We start from the raw sequence: 23,616 nt of genomic DNA, 5'->3' as shown, positions 1-23,616 counted from the left end.
CTTACAATGCCATATGGAATTCAGTGGGCCCATAAATGAGATGTGTGATCCTCCTTTTCTGTTTCCTTCTTAAAACACTTGGAGACTGCATTTGAATGTCTGTGATATGGAATAGATGTGTGGAGCACCCAGAATTATGTAAGTATCGTCTCAGTGAAATGAGCATTTACAGTGCAGGCAGTCTCACCATTTTCATGATGTATGTATGGGCTATTTTAGGATGCAGTGACCTATGAGGATTTGCGTGTGAACTTCTCTCCAGAAGAGTGGGCTTTGCTGGATCCTTCTCAGAAGAGTCTCTACAAAGACGTGATGCTGGAAACGTGCAGGAACCTCACTGCTATAGGTAAGAATGTGAGTTTTCCTTCACTTTCTAAGCAAGGGGTCTAGTTTTTCTTGGTTATTGGTATACTTTTGTAATCTCTATTGTCAAAGAGGAAGAATGTAGTAAATAATCAGTCATGCTTCTCAGATTCACCAGAGATTTTAAGTTAAAATTTGCACAGTATCAAATAATATATTATACATTTTCTGGTACTATATTTTAGGCTACAAGTGGGAAGTTCACAATATTGAAGAACGTTATCAAAGTTCTGGAAGACATAGAAGGTAATTTTCATGTGGAAGCTGATATAAATGCATCACTGAAGAAAATTTAATGTGCCCCGAAGTTTTAAAGAAAAGCAACAGAGGGAATAAGCGCAGGTTTAAGTACACTGATGAGCACTCAACTCTCAGAAGACCGTGCCCGTTCATTTCAGGGGGTTGAGCTATGTTTGTAAGGGATTCTTCTAAGAAAAAAGACAACCAAACAATAACTTAGCACTTTACACTCTTTTAGTCATAGCCCCATGACAGCCGTGTTGTGGAACTGTCAATCTATTTAGTTTCATCCCATTCAAGTATCCTTAAAAGCATGCACATTGATTCGGGATCCAGTGAGTGTCCAATACCTTTTATAAGCAAACAGTCCATAGTAAAGCTAGTGTCACTCTGTCCTTACCGTGACTTTCCAAAGTTTAGTGAGAGGAACAGTTTATGGGAAGCAAGGAGATTGTTGTCATGGAGAAGCCTTAATCCCTATGTCTGTGGGGGAGAAAAATTTCACAGATGTGACTGCAGTATAAAATTCTTTTTTTTTTTTTTTTATTTCCCTTTTAATAGGTGTAACATTTGTCACTCTGGATCCCAGCCTTGTGAGTGTAAGGGATATGGAAAGAGGCAATGTACCTTTGCAAGTAACAGTGTTCTTCAAAAAGATGAAAGATTCCACACTGAAGGGAAACCCTGTGAGTGTAATCTGTGCAGTAAACCCTTTCCAACTCTTAGTAGTCTTCAACAACATGATAGAAGTCATCCTAGGAAAAAACTCTGTGAATGTAATCACTGTGGTAAAACTTTTCCAAGTCGCAGTTCTCTTCGAGTACATGAAAGAACTCATACAGGAGAGAAACCCTATGACTGTAATGAATGTGGTAAAGCCTTTTCAACTCGCAGTCATCTTCAAATACACCAAAGAACTCATACTGGAGAGAAACCTTATGATTGCGGTGAATGTGGTAAAGCCTTTGCAAGTAAAGGTAATCTTCAAGTACACCAAAGAACTCACACAGGGGAGAAACCGTATTGCTGCAGTGAATGTGGTAAAGCATTTGCTACTCACAATAATCTTCAAATACATGAAATAATTCACACTGGAGAAAAACCCTATGGATGTAGTGAATGTGGTAGAGCCTTTGCATACAGCAGAGCTCTTAAAGCACATGAAAAAACTCACACTGGAGAGAAACCCTATGAGTGTCACCAATGCAGCAAAGCCTTTGCAGGTCGTGCTAGTCTTCGAAATCATCAAAAACATCATACTGGAGAGAAGCTCTTTGTATGTACACAATGTGGTAAAGCCTTCATAAGTCAGAGTGTTCTTCAGAGGCACGAAGGAACTCACACTGGTGAGAAGCCGTATGAATGTAGTCAGTGTGGTAAGGCCTTTGCACTCCTCAGTTATCTTCAAATACACAAAAGAACTCATACTGGTGAGAAACCATATAAATGTGATCAGTGTGGTAAAGCCTTTACAAGTCATGCTAATCTTCAAAATCATGAAAAACATCACACTGGAGAGAAACCCTATGGATGTAATCAATGTGGTAAAGCCTTTGTATGTACTAGCAGTCTTCAAATACATGAAAGAAGTCATACTGGGGAGAAACCCTATGAATGTAATCAGTGTGGTAAAGCCTTTACAAGTCGCAGTTATCTTCAAATACATGAAAGAATTCATACCGGAGAGAAACCCTATGGATGCAAGCGATGTGGTAAAGTCTTTGCGTATAGTAGTAGTCTTCAAATACATGAAAGAAGTCACACTGGAGAAAAACTTTATAAATGTACTCAGTGTGGTAAAGCTTTTGCAAGTCGCAGTTATCTTCAAATACACAAAAGAGTTCACACTGGAGAGAAACCCTATGAATGTAGTCATTGTGGTGAAGCCTTTGCAAGTCGTGCGAGTCTTCAGAATCATGAAAAACATCATACTGGAGAGAAACCTTATGAATGCAAGCAATGCGGTAAGATCTTTGCCCGTCGCAGTAATCTTCAAGTACACGAAAGAATTCATACTGGAGAAAAACCTCATGCATGTCAGCAATGTGGTAAGGCCTTTGTCTTAAAGCGAGATCTTCAAATACATGAAAGAACTCACACTGGAGAGAAACCGTATAGATGTAAGCAATGTGATAAGGCCTTTGTATGTAGTAGCAGTCTTAAAATACATGAAAGACGTCACACTGGAGAGAAACCTTGTGAATGTAATCACTGTGGTAAAGCCTTTTCAAGTCACAGTTATCTTCAAGTACACAAAAGAGTTCATACTGGAGAGAAACCATATGAATGTAATCTTTGTGGTAAAGCCTTTGTAAGTCACAGTTATCTCCAAGTACACAAAAGGGCTCATACTGGACAGAACCCAAATAAATGTAATCAATGTGGTAAAGCCTTTGTAAGTCACAGTTACCTTCAAATACATAAAAGACTTCATACTGGAGAGAAACCCTATGGATGTAATCAATGTGGTAAAGCCTTTACATATAACCGAGATCTTCATAGGCATGAAATAATTCACACTGGAGAAAAACCTTATGGATGTAATCAGTGTGGTAAAGCCTTTGCAAGCCGCAGTTATCTTCAAATACACAGAAGAGTTCATACTGGAGTGAAACCATAAGAATGTACTCAGTGTGGTAAAGCCTTTGCGTATCACACTAGTCTTTGTAATCACAAAAAATCTCACACTGGACAGCATCCTATGGATGCAATTGATGCAATGAAAGTTTGGCTCATCAGTATAATCTTGAAACACATCACAGACTGAATATTTGAGAAAAGTTCAAGATATAATCAGTGTCATAATACCCTTACATGTCATCGTCTTCTTCGAAGTCATGAAAGCGTTCCTACTGGAAATAACCAGTCCAATAAGTGCACTAAAGCCTTGTACACCAAGCACATTTTCCCACTGAGCCATCTTCTGGTGTTTATAGAAGATTAGCAGAACTATTTCACCCTTAAACAATTGTCTTGTTTTCTTATTATAAATAAATTGTCACCCAAGAATAGAACAGCACAGTAATTTGAATAATAAAACCTATTTGCAAATGACAGTTATCATCTGCCATCCATTTTACGGGTTATGTTAGTTTATTCTGAAGATTAAATATTTATTCTTAACACTTTCTAAGAGACACAAATGAATGGCAGATTATTTTCTCTCGTTTAAGGAGGTTGTTGCTAAGCCTGATGATCTGAGTTTATTCTGTGAGAGACAAACATGCCAATTTTCTCTGATTAGTATAAGTTTTATCTATGTCTTATGCATACCTATACAGCACCACATACATAAATATTTTTGAAACTTAAAGGACTAGTGAGTTCACTCAACAGTTGAAGATACTTGCTGCAGAACTTGACTGCGTGGGTTAAACATACACAGAGGAAATAGGAATAGACATGTGTAAGTTGGCTTCTGGCTGACACATGCACACCCTAGCACAGGTGTATGCACCCAGGTAAAAATTATCGAACATGAAATTAAGAAAACAAAATAGCCACAGCACATTGAGAACACAAATGATTTACCAGTTGTAATTTATACAATGTTGTATTCCAAGGGGTGCTTCAGTCATCAGAGAATGAAGGTTTGTGCATAAATCTTATGTAATCCTTTCAGTCTGTGACTCACAGATAGGTCATTGTCAAAACGCCTCAGTTGGGTGTAGAGGTACTTGCACTTGGGAGATGGAGGCAGATGGGTTTCCCTGAGCCAGGCTAGACTACACGTGAGTTCCAGGATGGCATGGTTATATATATAGACTCTCTCTCTCTCTCTCTCTCTCTCTCTCTCTCTCTCTCTCTCTCTCTCTCTCTCTCTCCTCTCTCTCTCTACACACACACACACACACACACACACACACACACACACACATCCCTAAAGCCAAACAACCATATCCTTTCATGGATCTTTTCCTAGTATAATCTGAACTCATCTCTGGTCAACTAAATCTTTTGTTGTCTTCACTCTCGTTGACAGAATTGCTAAAAAACGACACTGAAAAGCAATAGCAGAGTCTATTCACAGAAGGATATGTATCCATTCAGTTCTTCAGTGGTCATTTATCAGGGACCCTGTGATAGACGACCAAGGGAATGATGGGGGTCTCTCCATTTCCTGCATTATAGTTGCATATTTGTGGTCTGGAATGTTGACACAGTAGTACTTCCTAGCAGCCACATCAGATAGCCTCTAATTCCTGGTATAGTTCTGATACATTCTTCTGGCTTTCTTGGGCAGAACGTTGTAAAGACACACACACACACACACACACACACACACACACGACTCTGTACTTTTAAAATGTATATATAAATGTAAAAACATGTTATATTTTATGTTTTTATATATGTGTTATTTTTATATATGTTTATATATATTATATTTTTAGGAAATTAAGATAATTTATGTGTGTTATTGAGAAACAGTCCTGGAATGGAGTTACATGAGAATTCTGAGTGCTTGTGAAAACACACTTAGAAAACTAGAGAAGATTCTAAGGACCGTAGTTTCTTCAAATCACAGCTTTGTTCTTGGAATGCTCTACTGAGATGTAGCAGATAGAGTGAGATTACTCCTTACTGCTTGTAGTTATTCATTTACAAGTTTATAGGAGGCTGTATATGCTTCTTTAGGGAAACATGTTTGTCACATGTTTGTTTTCTTCATTGTATACAGCTTTGTTCATGAGAACTTTACTCAGGTGACATTTCTTTCTATTCTTTTTTTTTTTTTTTTTTTTTTTCAGAGCTGGGGACCGAACCCAGGGCCTTGCGCTTGCTAGGCAAGCGCTCTACCACTGAGCCAAATCCCCAACCCCTCAGGTGACATTTCTTAATCTTCATAGTATAAATTGCCTTTGAGTCTGTATGAAATTGGCTGTTGCATGAGACTTCAGCATAGCTCTCCTATTGGCTCAGTTCTTCCAGGTTACCCCACGTCTAGACCACTGAGAAGAGTCGAACTGGGGCCAAATGTTAGCCATGAGGGACGTGAGTGAGAGTGATGGGGAGAAGCCTGGGAAGGCTTTGCCTCTTTTCATGCTCGTGCATTAGTTTTGAAAGAAAGAAGCAGTGTGTACATTAAGATGAGCTCTATTAGAGTTCTTGCAAGTCATTTATGATTTTAATCCCTAGTTTTCATGAGAAGGACTTTAGATGAAGAAATATGGGAAACAGTCTGAAAGAACATTGATGAGCTAGGGGAGAATATTCCTGTTCAGTTTTGGGTCCTGGGCCATTAATTTGGACCATTTTCAAAATACTTAGAGAAGATAAAATGGATATTAATCATAAGGAAGCAGTAACAAATTTTTGAATGAATCAAAACTGGATAATTAAACCTTAAAATTGGTTAAGGATGTGGGGGGAGGGAGGGAAAGAGAGGGGAAGGGAGAGAGGGAGTGAGGGAGTGAGAGAGTGGTGGGGAGAGAGGAATACTGTTCAGGTAACAACTTTCTTACTGTAGTTCCTTTTAGATACGGATCCTTCAGTGTCTGAAATCTCCCTGAAACACAGGTTATGGAACTGTTTCATCAACCTAATTTTAAATTCTGACTGGTTCCTGATGAGGACTTAGGAAAGCTTATGAAAAAGCTAACTTTACAATCTAGGTAATCTAAGTGACACATGAAAGAGAAATTTATTAATTCCTTCCCTGCTTCATGGACTACACTTTGCATTTCAAATAAGGGTAGCAAAATCCAAATATGTCACCCCCAATTAGTCATTAACCAATCTATTCCAAACTCTAGAAGTCTAGACAGCACTGAACAATCTTCACAAAGTCTCTCAAGAGGCAATCTCAGCTATTCAGACTAAAAGACATTTGTAGATTATCATAGAAGACTAGAGAACCATTTCCCAGGTACCAAGATGTGGAATTGCCTTGTATGAACTAGGCCTTTATACTCCTAACCCTAGATTGTCCCACAACCTGGACAGCAGTGAAACCAACAGCTTGTCCTGGACCTGGGCAGCATTCCAGCTTTTTGTCCACACTCCAAAACTATACCCCAATGTCAGCAAGAATTTGTTGTGGGTGATTATGGCATCCCTTATTCATTTATAATCAACAAAGGTCTGGGATGTTTGGTTTCAGACCTGGGACATGGGATTGAGGTTAATATTTTACATACCAAAGCAGACCTGACCTCCCAGCATCCCTCAGTCCCTACCTGGCATACCTTGCCCCCAACCTTGAACTTTTTTAGGGGCCAAGGTACCCCTCCCCCAGAGTCTCTTCCCTATGTAATCCAGACATTTTGGCCCCTTCTTTCTTCTCTGTGTGATGCACACCTTTTCTTTCTTTCTCCCTCTCCCCCATGGCAACTCCCCTGATGTCAATCCTTGGGGCCAGTGTACTTGCTGGCCTAGTGCAGCTTCCTAAAAAACCTGCCTTTAATCTAATCTGACCCGTCCAGCGGGTTCAATTATTCAGGGTTCCGAAGAGGCGTTACCTGAGGATCAAGGGGGAGAGAAAAGAAGGAGACCAAGCAAGGTTCTGTTGTCAAGGTCTCGTTTATTGGGGTGAGTGTTACAGCTTATAAGGCATTCAGATAGGGGGGCACACCTTTGTGAAACACAAGGGAGGGAGGGGCGAGGGTATCCAGGCAGTGATAGCAGGAAGCAAAGAGGTCAGGGGGTAGACGAAGAGGTCAGGCAGTGGAGACATCTAGTGTTTGCTCAGGAGACATCTGGTATTTGCTCGGGCTGAAGCATTCCGTGATTGTTATCTTCCTGTGCCGTAAATTCATGGGAGAGGTTTTGTCCAACAATCTCAAGACTTTATGGCAGTCATCTTAGGGCTGAGTCTCTGTAACCATACAGCCCAGAGTCCAGTCTTATCTACATAAACACAGCATTCCTCTTTTAAGCCCACACAAAGTCCTCCTTGTTGTAGGCAGAGAAAATCAAGCCCTCTTCTATTTTGTAGTATTACTTCTGAAAGGGAGGCAACAGAATCTTTTAAATTGGCTAAGCCCTCTCTCAGTTCAGCTAGGTCCTGGTCAATTGCAGCACTGAGTAAATGATAGCGTTGTTGATTTTGTTGGGAAGTCACAAGAGAAACGATGCCTGTGCCTGTCCCTGTTGTCCCTAACCCCAAGAGGACTGTGAGAGTGATGGCCGATATAGGCTCTCTCTTTTTTCGATGGGGTGCACCAGGGTTTCTATCCCAAAAATCCAAGATATCTTGTGGCTCATGAATGCTGAGTCTGGGGAGTAATTGTACTAATACGCAATAATCACGCTGCTGCAAGAACTCAGATATTATTACATAGGTAGTCAGCCCTGATGAACATGCCAGATAGGTATGGTTTGTGGCAAGCAGGTACTCATGATGTTTGTTAACAACAAAGGTATGGGTGCATATTTCTAACAGCTGATGAGGAGGGAGCATATGTTCTCCCAAAATACAACTTCCCACCCTGGATACCTCAGTGAGGGTAAATCCTAAAAAGTCTCCATATAGGACATTGGATCATTGGTATATATAAATTCTCCAAAAAGGGCAATGCCTTTATAAAATGGAGGGGAGGCAGAAAAGCACATCCAACATTCCACATATTTGGAGGAATTATTTATCTGCTCTTGGAGAAGTAAAGCTGAGGCGGATGCATTAAGGATGGAAAGTATGACTCTGGAGGATGGCATGGGGCCTGGAGGAATCGGTTGGCTGAAAGACAGTAGTACTCACGAGGGAATCTTGTGGGGGCCTGTGTGGCCACCGGGTTTTTGGGCTCTGAGCCCTTTTTAGGCAGAGAGGGGACTGAGTTTTTGGGCCCTGAGCCATTTTTAGGCGGAGAGGGAACAAAATTATGAAGAACAGGGTTTGGTCCAATAGAGGCCTGGTATCTAAATGGCAGGGTTTTTTGTAACTGTATTTTAAAGAGGAGGCATTTATGTTTGAATGTAGGTGTGTAGGCACATAGGCCCCACTTGGCTCCTCTAGTATTTTCCCAATTAAACTTCCTTCCATGTTCTGTGAAAGTTACCTGTAAGGTATTACACCAAGAGCTACATTGTGGGAAAAGAGTGGCAGATTTTCCTGAATAGGGGTTACCTTGCCATTTGGCATATGTTTTGCCTTGTGGTGGATTAAATCTTTTAAGTAATATAAGATCCCAAGAGGAAGAGGGGTTCTAATAGGTGTCACCCGTGGTTTCACAGCTCCAGGAGTCACAAAAATATTTATTGTGATAACCACATTTCCCTCCTAAGGATCGGTCTCTGTGGCTTCCTGGGCAGGCATAGACAGGTGTAACTGCCAGGAAGGATCGGGCCCACATATTTTGACATTCAGGGTCGATGTTATAGCCTTCTATATTGTTGACTGGTTTTTGTCGTGGCATGTAGTCATGGGGGGTACCCCAAGCCTCTCCGGCTCCTAGGGCCAATTGACATAAACCCATGAATAGGGGATCCCAACTAGGAAACCCCCCAGAGTAGAAGAAGTATTGACTATATCACCAGCCTAATTTTTGATTACCCATGTATAATTGTAAGTCTGGTAGGGTGCTCCGATGATCCTTAGTGGAAGGGAGAGGATGCACACCATAATCCAGTAGCAGGTCATCATCTGAAAGGAAAAATAGATTGTTCTCAGGCACCACCCTGGAATTTGTTATAATGCTTCATCAATCTTGGAATTTGTTTGAAATTTATTGTAAAGCCTTATTAATCTTTCAGGAAGTCATCTGGCTCCCTCTTCTTTAGAATTATAAACATAGGCGGACCCTTTTCCCCAAACTATCACGGGGTCAGGACCTTGCCGTTGTCCAGTTAGGGGGTCCTTCCAAAGAACATGAGCGTGATCCATCTTGGTTGAGGGGTGTCATAAACTCTCAGAGTGTTCCTTGGCGTCCAAATTTTAAAATTGAAATAAAAAGAGCATTATTTAGCATACAGGGATAACTCCCCTTTTTATTCATTAAGATATTGTTAAAATATATAATTTGATTTTTATACCAAATTATTGTCTCCAGCATTATTGTTTTGGTGATATAAAGAATGAGATTTTTTGACTAATTGTTCCTATGTAAGGCCTATAATCTGTCTGGTATCATTGTCCTCCCTTGCTAAGGAGTCCAGGCAATTCAGTTTGAGTTCTTAAATGGCCTATAAAGGAACAGTACTTAGTGCTCTTAACCACTAAGCCATCTCTCCACCAGCTTTATTTACCTAAACATAAGCATTAATTAGAAATGCCAAATCCTGTAAACACGGTCCAGATTTAGCCTTACTTAGAAATCCCTGAGTTGGCAGGGTGAGGCTGGGATTTGAGATTAAGCAAATGGAGTCTTCCTCTTTCTGTGAGGGTGTGTTATCAACTCCATTACCATTTCTAAAGAGCTGGGTGTGAGTCTATGGTTTTGTTTAGTTGTCTGAGGCAGACCACTGAAAGGACAGTGAGTTGTCAGACATTCACACTGAAATCATCACTCACTGATTTCATGTAGAAAACTTGCCTCCGATAAAGCACTAAGTAATTGTAAAATTTGAGGGTTAGTAGTATCTAAAAAAAAAGGAAAACTTTTAATCAATTGTAAACCATAAGCCACACATTGGCTATCAGTATATGAATTGAAAGCTTGATTTTTTTTTCTTTTTAACATTTTAAAAACAGTGGCTACAGCACGTAATTTAATAATCTGTGCTGAAGCAGGGGAAACTCAAGAGAATAAACAAGTGGTCCAATCACATATGTAGCATTTTTATTAGATGAACCACCTATAAATACAGTAAGCGCATTTTCTATGGGTTGTATGTACAAATTTACAGTAAATACAAAAGCATGCAAAGAGTAAAAGTATCAATTTTGCCTGAAAGATTTGTATATGTAATAGGCCAAATATCAGTATTTGTAATAACCAATTTAATTGCTGTTTGGAATAAGATATGTTTTACCAGGTTTCTTTTTAATATACTTTCAAGACTCTAGCCTACAATTCTGTATTAACACAACTGAAGCTTTATCTCCAATAAGGATAACAAACAAAGGCCCAAGTCCTCTGGTAAGGTGAGGTACTTAGCCAATTAACATATCCTTAGAAGCTTAAAATTAGTTTCAAATATTCTTTTCTGGAGTAGTGCAACAGCTACTCCCCAAATATTAAAGCTCATTTTGAGAGCAAAGGTTTGTAGTAAAAATTTCCATATACACTGAAAGATTTAAAGTTTTAACTTCTTACATTGAAAAAGTGACAAAATTACATAATATAAGGCTATTAGCCATTTTTTGGTAAAATTTTTAATGATATCACTTCATGGGCTCTGTAAAATTATAAGCAAGCTCACAAAATGAAAACTCCTCACAATCGCCAGGACGTAAACAAACTGCATAAAAACAATCCTCTAAATCTATCTTGAAATGGCAGTTGGAGTAAACAAATAGGCTCTAATGCTCTCATAAGTTCTAAAACCTCATCAATCCTTTGTAAATCCTGTAACAATCTCTACCTGTTTGATTTTTTCTTAATTACAAATAAGTTTGAGTTAGTCAATGTAACACTGGCAATCCTTAGTCACAATCCTTAAGTTCTTGTAACACCAGAGCACAACCACAACTTTGGAAAGCAAAACTCAACTTCCAACAAACAATCTAGTCTCCAAAATCTAGTCTCCAAGACACCGAGTCTATCCTTCATGCTACAAAGTTTGACTGCCAATTCCTACATATGAACGCACGATGGTGTGGTCTCCCAATACCTAAACAAAGAGACATTGCCCTAAATTCTTTTAGAAACCTGGTTTCTAGGATAAGAGTTCCATAAAAATATTATCTCAATTTAGACCTGTTTCCCTAGGTTGGCTCATGCCACATGTTGTCTAGAATGACTCTATCCAAATTATCAGTTTTATGTCAACTTTCTGTTACTGACGTTATAATTTTTTAACCATCTCCAATAACTTAAAAGCCAATAATCCATGACCAAGGCATATAGAGCATATTTATACATTTAAAACCAGTCAGAAACAAAATTGAAGTGACTACACATGTCTTTAATATTTAGACCAAGCACCATTTTTACTTTTCTAGCTGTGATTTTAAGAGAAGCACCTTGTCACCTGCTAAGTCTAATAATATGTCAGGGATTTTTCTAAGAGAAACAGCCATCAGTTCCCGTATCATAGAAGCTGAGGAGCTGTTGGCGCCTTTAAGATCAGCTCCTGCAGACGCTCAGACCCCGGGCAGCTTCTCCAGCTGACCTAGGCTTCTAGCTACAGGTACAGGGCTCCAAAGGCCGATTGAAACTGTTTTTTATTCATTTGTTCCTTTTTTTGAAACGAGTTAAAACCAAATCAAGGTGTGAATGACCAGCAGATAAAGTTTTTACCATTTTTTCTTTTGAACATGAAACATAAAACATTTAAACAACGAGAAACAAAAACCACAGACATAAACTGACAGACATGGACAGCTTGGTGCACCAAGGACAGACAATAGACATAGAGGGGAAAAACTAGATGGTGTCCCACTGAAGGGACCCAGATATCCTACCTGTGGAACCCAGAACCAGAAATAAGCATTTCTCCAATAGGAGCCAGCAGAGAGGAAGGACGTCTCCTGCCTTTCTTCTGTTCCTAGGAGAGCTCTGAAAGTTTTTTTCTTTCTCCAAAGCATCAGCGGAGAGTCTGGGAGGACAGTTTTTCCCAAACCCATTCTCTCTCATGTCTAGGGTGTAAACTATCTCTAATCAGGGCCCAAAGACTAAAACTTAAATCTAAAAGAATGCATACACACAAACACTTTACCATTACCTTATCCCTTTTTTATTACAAGTTTTACTCACGCTAGCCCAAATCATCGGGGCCTTTTCTAGCCCATCTTACCCCAATATGTCCCTGCTTCCACACCAGCTTCCTCACCTTGAAACTCGTCTTATGCTGACTTGGCCTGAGCTGCGCTGTTGTCCACGCACAGCCTGTAGCTTGCTTGCTAGCAGGCCTGCACGCCTGTCACCCTCAGCCCCACACTTCCCTACTCTGGGTTGTCCCTTCCTTAGAGGCTGGGAGAAAGAGTATTTAAAGGAAGAGGCTGTGAGCCCCAGGGGATGAGGGGATGTCAGAGGGGAATGTCAAAGATACCACAAGTTACAGGATTGTTTTATGGCTCCAGGAGATAAGGGGACACCAAAAGGTTTTATGGCCCCCTGGTTCCTGGAACAGAGCTACTAAATCAGGAGAAAGGTCGGGTCCTTGGGTCCTCAGGTCCTCATTATCTTTATCTCTTGTCCTGTTAGGGTAAAAGTTTGTCAGAGGTGATGAAGCATCTGCATTTGAAACACATCTGGTTAGGCTTGGGCCAACTGGTTTCCTGGAATGTTCTCTGCAGAACGCAATGGCTGAAAGGCACAGTGGGGGCTTAAACAAACATCACATGGACAGAGCAGTTACTCTTGCATTTTTAACAATCTGTCTTCCTGAGTCACGTCCTGTTGCTGAGTTTGGGGCTAATTTAAAACTCTATCTCTCATCCCCTTCTTTTTTTACTAAGTAATTCTAATCTTAGAATTTTGATATCAAGTCTCTTATTTGGCTTTACCAGGGGGTAAATAAGGTGGGGGGTGGACAGGCCTGGACCTCTGAGTAAAGAAGATCCAAGTCTCCTGTGGCTCGGGACCATATCTCTCTTCCTCATATCTGGCAGCTTCCTCTTCTAACTCGGCCTCAGAGGCGGGATCTAGACCTGACTCAGAGGGGCATCAATAACGGCGGCTTTTGTTTTTGCCACTTTCATTTTCCCCAAAAAATTCTTTGAGAGAAGGATAAATGGTTTTTGAATTTTTGGACATCTTGGGGGCTTTGGATGAGGAATTTCCCCCATCCCCAGGCATATCAATGACAATGGAAGGGCAAGGAGAGTGCGGCTCTTTTTTTTTTTTTTTAAACTTGAGTATTTCTTATTTACATTTCAAGTGTTATTCCCTTTCCCGGTTTACGGGCCAACATCCCCCTAATCCCTCCCCCTCCCCTTCTTTATGGGTGTTCACCTCCCATCCTCCCCCATTGCCGCCCTCCCCCCAACAATCACGTTCAGTCTTAGCAGGACCCAGGGCTTCCCCTTACACTGATGATCTTACTAGGATATTCAATGCTACCTATGAGGTCAGAGTCCAGGGTCAGTCCATGTATAGTCTTTAGGTAGTGGCTTAGTCCCTGGAAGCTCTGGTTGCTTGGCATTGTTGTTCATATGGGGTCTCGAGCCCCTTCAAGCTCTTCCAGTTCTTTCTCTGATTCCTTCAATGGGGGTCCTGTTCTCAGTTCAGTGGTTTGCTGCTGGCATTCACCTCTGTATTTGTTGTATTCTTGCTGTGTCTCTCAGGAGAGATCTACATCTGGTTCCTGTCTGCCTGCACTTCTTTGCTTCATCCATCTTGTCTAATTGGGTGGCTGTATATGTATGGGCCACATGTGGGGCAGGCTCTGAATGGGTGTTCCTTCTGTGTCTGTTTTAATCTTTGCCTCTCTATTCCCTGCCAAGGGTATTCTTGTTCCCTTTTTAAAGAAGGAGTGAAGCATTCACATTTTGATCATCCGTCTTGAGTTTCTTTTGTTCTAGGCATCTAGGGTAATTCAAGCATTTGGGCTAATAGCCACTTATCAATGAGTGCATACCATGTTTGTTTCTCTGTGATTGGGTTAGCTCACTCAGGATGATATTTTCCAGTTCCAACCATTTGCCTACGAATTTCATAAATTCATTGTTTTTGATAGCTGAGTAATATTCCATTGTGTAGATGTACCACATTTTCTGTATCCATTCCTCTGTTGAAGGGCATCTGGGTTCTTTCCAGCTTCTGGCTATTATAAATAAGGCTGCGATGAACATACTGGAACACCTGTCCTTTTTATATGTTGGGGCATCTTTTGCCCCAAGAGAGGTATAGCTGGATCCTCAGGCAGTTCAATGTCCAATTTTCTGAGGAACCTCCAGACTGATTTCCAGAATGGTTGTATCAGTCTGCAACCCCACCAACAATGGAGGAGTGTTCCTCTTTCTCCACATCCTCTCCAGCATCTGCTGTCACCTGAGTTTTTGATCTTAGCCATTCTCACTGGTGTGAGGTGAAATCTCAGGGTTGTTTTGATTTGCATTTTGCTTATGACTAAAGATGTTGAACATTTCTTTAGGTGTTTCTTAGCCATTTGGCATTCCTCAGCTGTGAATTCTTTGTTGAGCTCTGAACCCCATTTTTTAATAGAGTTATTTGTCTCCCTGTGGTCTAACTTCTTGAGTTCTTTGTATATTTTGGATATAAGGCCTCTATCTGTTGTAGGATTGGTAAAGATCTTTTCCCAATCTGTTGGTTGCCATTTTGTCCTAACCACAGTGTCCTTTGCCTTACAGAAGCTTTGCAGTTTTATGAGATCACATTTGTCGATTCTTGATCTTAGAGCATAAGCCATTGGTGTTTTATTCAGGAAATTTCTCCAGGGCATGTGTTCGAGATTCTTCCCCACTTTTTCTAATAAGTTTGAGTGTATCTGGTTTGATGTGGAGGTCCATGATCCACTTGGACTTAAGCTTTGTATAGGGTGATAAGCATGGATCGATCTGCATTCTTCTACATGTTGACCTCCAGTTGAACCAGCACCATTTGCTGAAAATGCTATCTTTTTTCCATTTGATGGTTTTGGCTCCTTTGTCAAAAATCAAGTGACCATAGGTGTGTGGGTTCATTTCTGGGTCTTCAATTCTGTTCCATTGGTCTATCTGTCTGTCTCTGTACCAATACCATGCAGTTTTTTTTATCACTATTGCTCTGTAATACTGCTTGAGTTCAGGGATAGTGATTCCCCCTGAAGTCCTTTTATTGTTGAGGATAGTTTTAGCTATCCTGGGTTTTTTGTTATTCCAGATGAATTTGCAAATTGTTCTGTCTAACTTTTTGAAGAAATGGATTGGTATTTTGATGGAGATTGCATTGAATCTGTAGATCACTTTTGGTAAAATGCCCATTTTTACTATATTAATCCTGCCAATCCATGAGCATGGGAGATCTTTCCATCTTCTGAGGTCTTCTTCAATTTCTCTTTTCAGTCTTGAAGTTCTTATTGTACAGATCTTTTACTTGCTTGGTTAAAGTCACACCGAGGTACTTTATATTATTTGGGTCTATTATGAAGGGTGTCGTTTCCCTAATTTCTTTCTTGGCTTGTTTCTCTTTTGTGTAGAGGAGGGCTACTGATTTATTTGAGTTAATTTTATACCCAGCCACTTTGCTGAAGTTGTCTATCAGCTTTAGTAGTTCTCTGGTGGAACTTTTGGGATCACTTAAATATACTATCATATCATCTGCAAATAGTGATATTTTGACTTCTTCTTTTCTGATCTGTATCCCCTTGACCTCCTTTTGTTGTCTGATTGCTCTGGCTAGAACTTCAAGAACTATATTGAATAAGGAGGGAGAGAGTGGGCAGCCTTGTCTAGTCCCTGATTTTAGTGGGATTGCTTCAAGTTTCTCTCCATTTAGTTTAATGTTAGCAACTGGTTTGCTATATATGGTTTTAACTATGTTTAGGTATGGGCCTTGAATTCCAATTCTTTCCAGGACTTTTATCATGAAGAGGTGTTGAATTTTGTCAAATGCTTTCTCAGCATCTAATGAAATGATCATGTGGTTTTGTTCTTTCAGCTTGTTTATATAATGAATTACGTTGATGGTTTTCCGTATATTAAACCATCTGTGCATGCCTGGGATGAAGCCTACTTGATGATGGTGGATGATTGTTTTGATGTGCTCTTGGATTTGGTTTGCCAGAATTTTATTGAGTATTTTTGCATCGATATTCATAAGGGAAATTGGTCTGAAGTTCTCTTTCTTTGTTGGGTCTTTGTGTGGTTTAGGTATAAGAGTAATTGTGGCTTCATAGAAGGAATTCGGTAGTGCTCCATCTGTTTCAATTTTGTGGAATAGTTTGGATAATATTGGTATGAGGTCTTCTATGAAGGTCTGATAGAATTCTGCACTGAACCCGTCTGGACCTGGGCTCTTTTTGGTTGGGAGACCTTTAATGACTGCTTCTATTTCCTTAGGAGTTATGGGGCTGTTTAACTGGTTTATCTGTTCCTGATTTAACTTCGGTACCTGGTATCTGTCTAGGAAATTGTCCATTTCCTGCAGATTTTCAAGTTTTGTTGAATATAGGCTTTTATAGTAAGATCTGATGATTTTTTGAATTTCCTCTGAATCTGTAGTTATGTCTCCCTGTTCATTTCTGATTTTGTTAATTTGGACACACTCTCTGTGTCCTCTCGTTAGTCTGGCTAAGGGTTTATCTATCTTGTTGATTTTCTCAAAGAACCAACCTTTGGTTCTGTTGATTGTTTGTATTCTCCTTTTTGTTTCTACTTCGTTGATTTCAGCTCTGAGTTTGATTATTTCCTGCCTTCTACTCCTCCTGGGTGTATTTGCTTCTTTTTGTTCTAGAGCTTTTAGGTGTGCTGTCAAGCTGCTGACATATGCTCTTTCCTGTTTCTTTCTGCAGGCACTCAGAGCTATGAGTTTTCCTCTTAGCACAGCTTTCATTGTGTCCCATAAGTTTGGGTATGTTGTACCTTCATTTTCATTAAATTCTAAAAAGTCTTTAATTTCTTTATTTCTTCCTTGACCAGGTTATCGTTGAGTAGAGCATTGTTCAACTTCCACGTATATGTGGGCGTTCTTCCCTTATTGTTATTGAAGACCAGCTTTAGGCCGTGGTCGTCTGATAGCACCCATGGGATTATTTCTATCTTTCTGTACCTGTTGAGGCCCGTTTTTTGACCAATTATATGGTCAGTTTTGGAGAAAGTACCGTGAGGAGCTGAGAAGAAGGTATATCCTTTTGCTTTAGGATAGAATGTCTATAAATATCTGTTAAGTCCATTTGGCTCATGACTTCTCTTAGTCTGTCTACATCTCTGTTTAATTTCTGTTTCCATGATCTGTCCATTGATGAGAGTGGGGTGTTGAAATCTCCTACTATTATTGTGTGAGGTGCAATGTGTGCTTTGAGCTTTAGTAAGTTTTCTTTTATGTATGAAGGTGCCCTTGTATTTGGGGCATAGATATTTAGGATTGAGAGTTCATCTTGGTGGATTTTTCCTTTGATGAATATGAAGTGTCCTTCCTTATCTTTTTTGATGACTTTTAGTTGAAAATTGATTTTATTCGATATTAGAGTGGCTAACCCAGCTTGCTTCTCAGACCATTTGCTTGGAAAGTTGTTTTCCAGCCTTTCACTCTGAGGTAGTGTCTCTCTTTGTCTCTGAGGTGTGTTTCCTGTAGGCAGCAGAATGCAGGGTCCTCGTTGCGTATCCAGTTTGTTAATCTATGTCTTTTTATTGGGGAGTTGAGTCCATTGATGTTGAGAGATATTAAGGAATAGTGATTATTGCTTCCTGTTATATTCATATTTGAATATGAGGTTATGTTTGTGTGCTTTTCTTCTCTTTGTTTTGTTGCCAAGACGAATAGTTTCTTGCTTCTTCTAGGGTGTAGCTTGCCTCCTTATGTTGGGCTTTACCATTTATTATCCTTTGTAGTGCTGGATTTGTAGAAAGATATTGTGTAAATTTGGTTTTATCATGGAACATCTTGGTTTCTCCATCTATGTTAATTGAGAGTTTTGCAGGATACAGTAACCTGGGCTGGCAGTTGTGTTCTCTTAGGGTCTGTATGACATCTGTCCACGATCTTCTGGCTTTCATAGTCTCTGGCGAGAAGTCTGGTGTGATTCTGATAGGTCTGCCTTTATATGTTACTTGACCTTTTTCCCTTACTGCTTTTAATATTCTTTCTTTGTTTTGTGCATTTGGTGTTTTGACTATTATGTGACGGGAGGAGTTTCTTTTCTGGTCCAATCTATTTTGAGTTCTGTAGACTTCTTGTATGCTTATGGGTATCTCTTTCTTTAGGTTAGGGAAGTTTTCTTCTATGATTTTGTTGAAGATATTTACTGGTCCTTTGAGCTGGGAGTCTTCACTGTCTTCTATACCTATTATCCTTAGGTTTGATCTTCTCATTGAGTCCTGGATTTCCTGTATGTTTTGGACCAGTAGCTTTTTCCGCTTTACATCTTTGACAGTTGAGTCGATGATTTCTATGGAATCTTCTGCTCCAGAGATTCTCTCTTCTATCTCTTGTATTCTGTTGGTGAAGCTTGTATCTACGGCTCCTTGTCTCTTCTTTTGGTTTTCTATATCCAGGGTTGTTTCTATGTGTTCTTTCTTGATTGCTTCTATTTCCATTTTTAATTCCTTCAACTGTTTGACTGTTTTCCTGGAATTCTTTCAGGGATTTTTGTGATTCCTCTCTGTAGGCTTCTACTTGTTTATTTATGTTTTCCTGTGTTTCTCTAAGGGAGTTCTTCATGTCTTTCTCGACGTCCTCTAGCATCATGATCAAATATGATTTTAAAACTAGATCTTGCTTTTCTGGTGTGTTTGGATATTCAGTGTTTGCTTTGGTGGGAGAATTGGGCTCCAATGATGCCATGTAGTCTTGGTTTCTGTTGCTTGGATTCCTGCGTTTGCCTCTCACCATCAGATTATCTCTAGTGTTACTTTGTTCTTCTATTTCTGACAGTGGCTAGACTGTCCTATAAGCCTGTGGGTCATGGGTGCTGTAGACCTGTTTTCCTGTTTTCTTTCAGCCTGTTATGGGAACAGAGTGTTCTGTTTTCGGGCGTGTAGTTTTTCCTATCTACAGGTCTTCAGCTGTTCCTGTGGGCCTGTGTCCTGAGTTCACTAGGCAGGTCGCTTGGAATAGGAAGGTTTGTCTTACCTGTGGTCCCGAGGCTCAAGTTTGCTCGTGGGGTGTTGCTTACGAGCTCTCCACAGCGGCAGCAACCAGGAAGATCTGCGCCGCCCTTTCTGGGAGCTTCCGTGCACCAGGGTTCCAGATGGCGTTTGGTGTTTTCCTCTGGATTCAGAGATGTGGGCAGAGTGCAGTCTCTTCTGGTTTCCCAGGCATGTCTGCCTCTGAAGGTTTAGCTCTCCTTCCCACGGGATTTGGGTGCAGAGAACTGTTTATATGGTCGGTCCCTTCAGGTTCTGGCGGTGTCTCAGACGCAGCAGACCTGCTGCTCCTGGGCCCTCCTCTACGGGAACCCAGAGGCGGTATACAGTTTCCTCTTGGGCCAGGGATGTGGGCAGGGGTGGGCAGTGTGGTGGTCTCTTCCGCTCTGCAGTCTCAGGAGTGCCCACCTGTCCAGGTGGTGAGGTCTCTCTCCCATGGGGTTTGGGAGCAGCGAGCTGCTGCGGGCAGGGGTCCGTGGGTTTGGGACTCCCGCTAATCGGGGCTCTCTGCTTTTACTTTCACCACGAGGCTTCCCCTGGAGCAGTCAAGGGACTCTGACTCTTAGCTGTTGCAGAGGACTCTCGGCCGGCCCTCTTTGGTGACGGTGGTCGTGAGGCTTGTAAGAAGTCCTCAGCGACGGCCAAAAGGTGGGCACTTTTGCCCCCCTTTTCAGCGTCCTTTATTATATCTCTAATGATACCCCAATAACTGAAAAATGCCGTGGACACTGGGCTTTCAAGAGTTTATTAATGTCTTGACCCACCTTATTCCAAGTAAGGGGGTGTATATCGGGGCCGCTTAAAACTAACCAAGGACACTTTTCATCAACAAAACAAAAAAATTTGATTAAATCCTTTTTCTTAACTCTTATTCCTCTCTCCCTGAGTGAATGCTTGATCTCTCCTATGAAACAAGCTTCTTTAGATAATACCTTCCCCATGACAATGGGACGACAATTATTTGGTGCCCTGTCTTACCTCCTTCTCCAGCGACGCACGAGCGATGGGACCTGAAGAGTCCTTAGTCTCTCCGCGGATCTCCTGTCTCTGTCGTCTGGTAGTTGGTCGTGCTTCGGGTCCCTGGTTTGGGTGCCACTCGACCCGTCCAGCAGGTTCAGTTATTCAGGGTTCCGAAGAGGTGCTACCTGAGGGCCAAGTTGGGGTGGGGAGAAAAGAAGGAGACCAAGCAAGGTTCTGTTGTCAAGGTCTCATTTATTGGGGTGAGCGTTACAGCTTATAAGGCATTCAGATAGGGGGGAGTGACCTTTGTGAAACACAAAGGAGAGAGGGGCGAGGGTATCCAGGCAGTGATAGCAGGAAGAAAAGAGGTCAGGGGGTAGACGAAGAGGTCAGGCAGTGGAGACATCTAGTGTTTGCTCAGGAGACATCTGGTATTTGCTCGGGCTGAAGCATTCCGTGATTGTTATCTTCCTGTGCCGTAAATTCATGGGAGAGGCTTTTGTCCAACAATCTCAAGACTTTATGGCAGTCATCTTAGGGCTGAGTCTCTGTAGCCATACAGCCCAGAGTCATATAGCCACTTTGAGCTATACAGTCACAAAGCGGCCAGGCCCAAATCCAATACGGCTCCCTACACTAATCTAATTTGGTTCAAATTGGCTCCTTTCACTGTCATTAGAGAAATAACCTATAATATAGTACTGAAAATTATGCAAATTTTCTTATCCACGAGCCTCCAACAAATATCCAGGTATCAAACAAATTTCCCAAACAACTACAATGGTTAGATTTGAGGACTCATGTGAATTTGTATCAGCCTACAGAGTTGGGAAAGCACACACGCCAAAGGAACCAAAAGAATGGATTGCTGGGTGCTGGACAGGCTATTGCCACTGTGCACCTATGACAACTGGAGGCTCTAGATACAGGTGAAGCTGGGTCTTAGTGTCTCACCTTGGGCCTCTGCCTTACCACTGGTGATCTCCATGCCTGTTTTTTCTTAAAATATTCATGGCTCCTCTCTTCAAACTTTTGGTGTCCATTCTCATTTCTGCCCATTCCCCATCATTCTCCATGCATTTATGCCCATTTTCTATTTGCTTTGACATAAACAAGCTGTGGAGAAAGACCATTCTAATGTAGCATTCTCAGTTAAATTAAATATTTTTTTGCTTTCTGTGGCCTATAGTCTTTTAACTATCAGTGAATACTTAATCCCAGATTTCATATGGTAAACTGTATAATGTATCTTTTCTAACCCAGGGAGCCTGATTTATAGATAGCCATCTCTAACTGGTAGATTCTCATCTAAATTCTTTCTGATCTACTTGTAATAAGATTGAAGTCAGTAATTTAACATGAACATAAAGGATGAGACTTTAACATGATGCATAGTGTATTAAAGTTTGTAAGGACAGAGACCAACAATCTCAAGGATTGCCTAAAATGTATGTTAAATCCAAGTTTATTTATAAATGTCTTGCTATTGAAACACAGTGAACAGTTAAAAGTGATAGACTGGAGGGAAACTGACATTTTGGATGCTCAGTAATGATACTTGGAGACTAAGCTAATGTGGTTTGAAGGACAAACAGGAAGAATATTTTCCCCTTTGCCGTCTCAGGTCAATAATGTCCCAGTGGGCTATGGACCATTGATCAATGTTCTGAACATGTGGAAAGTCCCCTGCTGTCTTTTGCATGGAGCCATGGTCAATCTACTCAATCAATTCAAAACATTGTGAATGTACAGTGTGTATGTGGGCAATGCAAGCTTTAGAGAAAGCTGCAATTTGTTGAGCAAGGTCTTTAATTATCCTCACATTGTTGGACAACTGGTGTAAAGAGTCTGTAGGAGCTTGAGGGACTTCTCGAGGCCATGTGACACCTGAGGATCAGTTGCACAATTGGCCTTGAGAGTTCAGAAGAGAAATTACTCTGGGCACCAGCATGGTCTTCTGAACTCAGCAGGAATGTTTAGCCAAAGACTAAAATGAATTGAAATGAATTGGTAACAACCCAAGGGATCCCACTCACAGTCAGTGAGTGGAAGTCTATGAGAGATGTTACCTAGACAAATGTACTTCACTAATAATTTTCTCTTCATAAAAAGATGTTGCCAGATATAAGATGCCAGCGTTTGGCTCACTCTAGCACCTGCCTATAGCCGAGGGAGACCAGCCATTATTGTTTTAACATAAGCATGACATAGTGGCTAAATTGCTCTTCTCATTTGGAAGCCACATGAAGAGGGAATCATGCTCACTCTCATCTGATACAAGAGCTTCCAAAGTGTGTGAAAATTGATTGTTGATTCACTGCTCTCTCTGTGGAATAACCTTAGAAGTCAAATGAAAAACAGGCGTCTAACGGAAAGGGCACTTGTGAGCCTATGGAGAGAGACTTTTGACATTTTAACCCTGTCAAGACACCAGTCAAGGACTGTCTTTCCTCTCCACATGACAATTGGAATCTTTTAGAAAGACCCTCTATGGGGTGTCCCAATCCTGCCACCTGCCACCCCAAATACACCTGGAAAAGCCAGATGGGTTGCTGCCCAATTCCTGGTAGGGGTAGGATAAGATCAGGAGGGATAAAGAGGCTAGGCAGGTTAGGATAAAAAATCCTCCAAGAAAAGGAACATTTTCTTTCTTGACTAAAGGCCAAAAGTATCACTGGAACCATTAGCAGTTTCATCCATAGCAGAGTTCAAAGAAGTCAAAAGTGTTTTAGGGCTCTGATCTCTGAGCTAAGTGATTCTAGGAGCTTTAGGAAGGAGGACAATTAAAAGTCATGAAATTTTAAGTGAAAAAAACTCTAAGAACAAAAGAACAGAAGTTTTGGTCTGGAGTTCTAAGATTTCAATGTTGACAAGTCAGTGTTTGGGCCAAGTAACCACCTTTATAAATCAGGGGACTCACCCTAAGCCACACTATTGAAGTAGGTGTGATAATCATTTCTTTTGTATTTGATGCTTGTCTCAGGATTATTGGATCAACTCTCACTAAACTAGTGCTCCCTCCTCACTGCAGTTTCTTATTCAAAGTAGAACACAGTGATGACATCTTAATGAGTTTGAAGAAAACTTTTTATAAATACAGAAGAATTTTTTTTGTCTCAAAAAGCTTTATTTTTACTTGGTCCAAGAGGAAAGGCTCCAGGGTAGTTACGAAGCTGCCTAGTGGCTTTAGAAGTTCATTCAGGTGGAGGTCCTGAGGTGGCTGGTGCAGAGCAGAGGAGGGAGCCCTTGAAAGGCACAGAGGCCTC

The 23,616-nt window shown here is 40.9% G+C and overlaps 1 protein-coding gene across 3 annotated transcripts in view; it reads left to right on the top strand.

The window, feature by feature from the left end:
* Znf624l (zinc finger protein 624 like) overlaps positions 1–3,659 on the top strand; it is a 46,002-nt gene extending 42,343 nt beyond the window's left edge. For all 3 annotated transcript variants that reach the window (XM_063262852.1, NM_001408870.1, XM_063262851.1), the window contains 3 exons: positions 220–346; positions 549–609; positions 1,165–3,659. In XM_063262852.1, coding sequence (XP_063118922.1) covers positions 220–346; positions 549–609; positions 1,165–3,223 — 2,247 coding nt within the window. In that variant the 3' untranslated portion in view covers positions 3,224–3,659. The remainder of the gene's footprint in view (positions 1–219; positions 347–548; positions 610–1,164) is intronic.
* The last annotated feature ends 19,957 nt before the right edge of the window (positions 3,660–23,616 follow it).

The sequence above is a fragment of the Rattus norvegicus genome, chromosome 7 (genome assembly GCF_036323735.1).
Source record: "Rattus norvegicus strain BN/NHsdMcwi chromosome 7, GRCr8, whole genome shotgun sequence".
Taxonomy (NCBI): Eukaryota; Metazoa; Chordata; class Mammalia; order Rodentia; family Muridae; genus Rattus; species Rattus norvegicus.
This window is presented reverse-complemented; position numbering and strand designations above follow the sequence as displayed.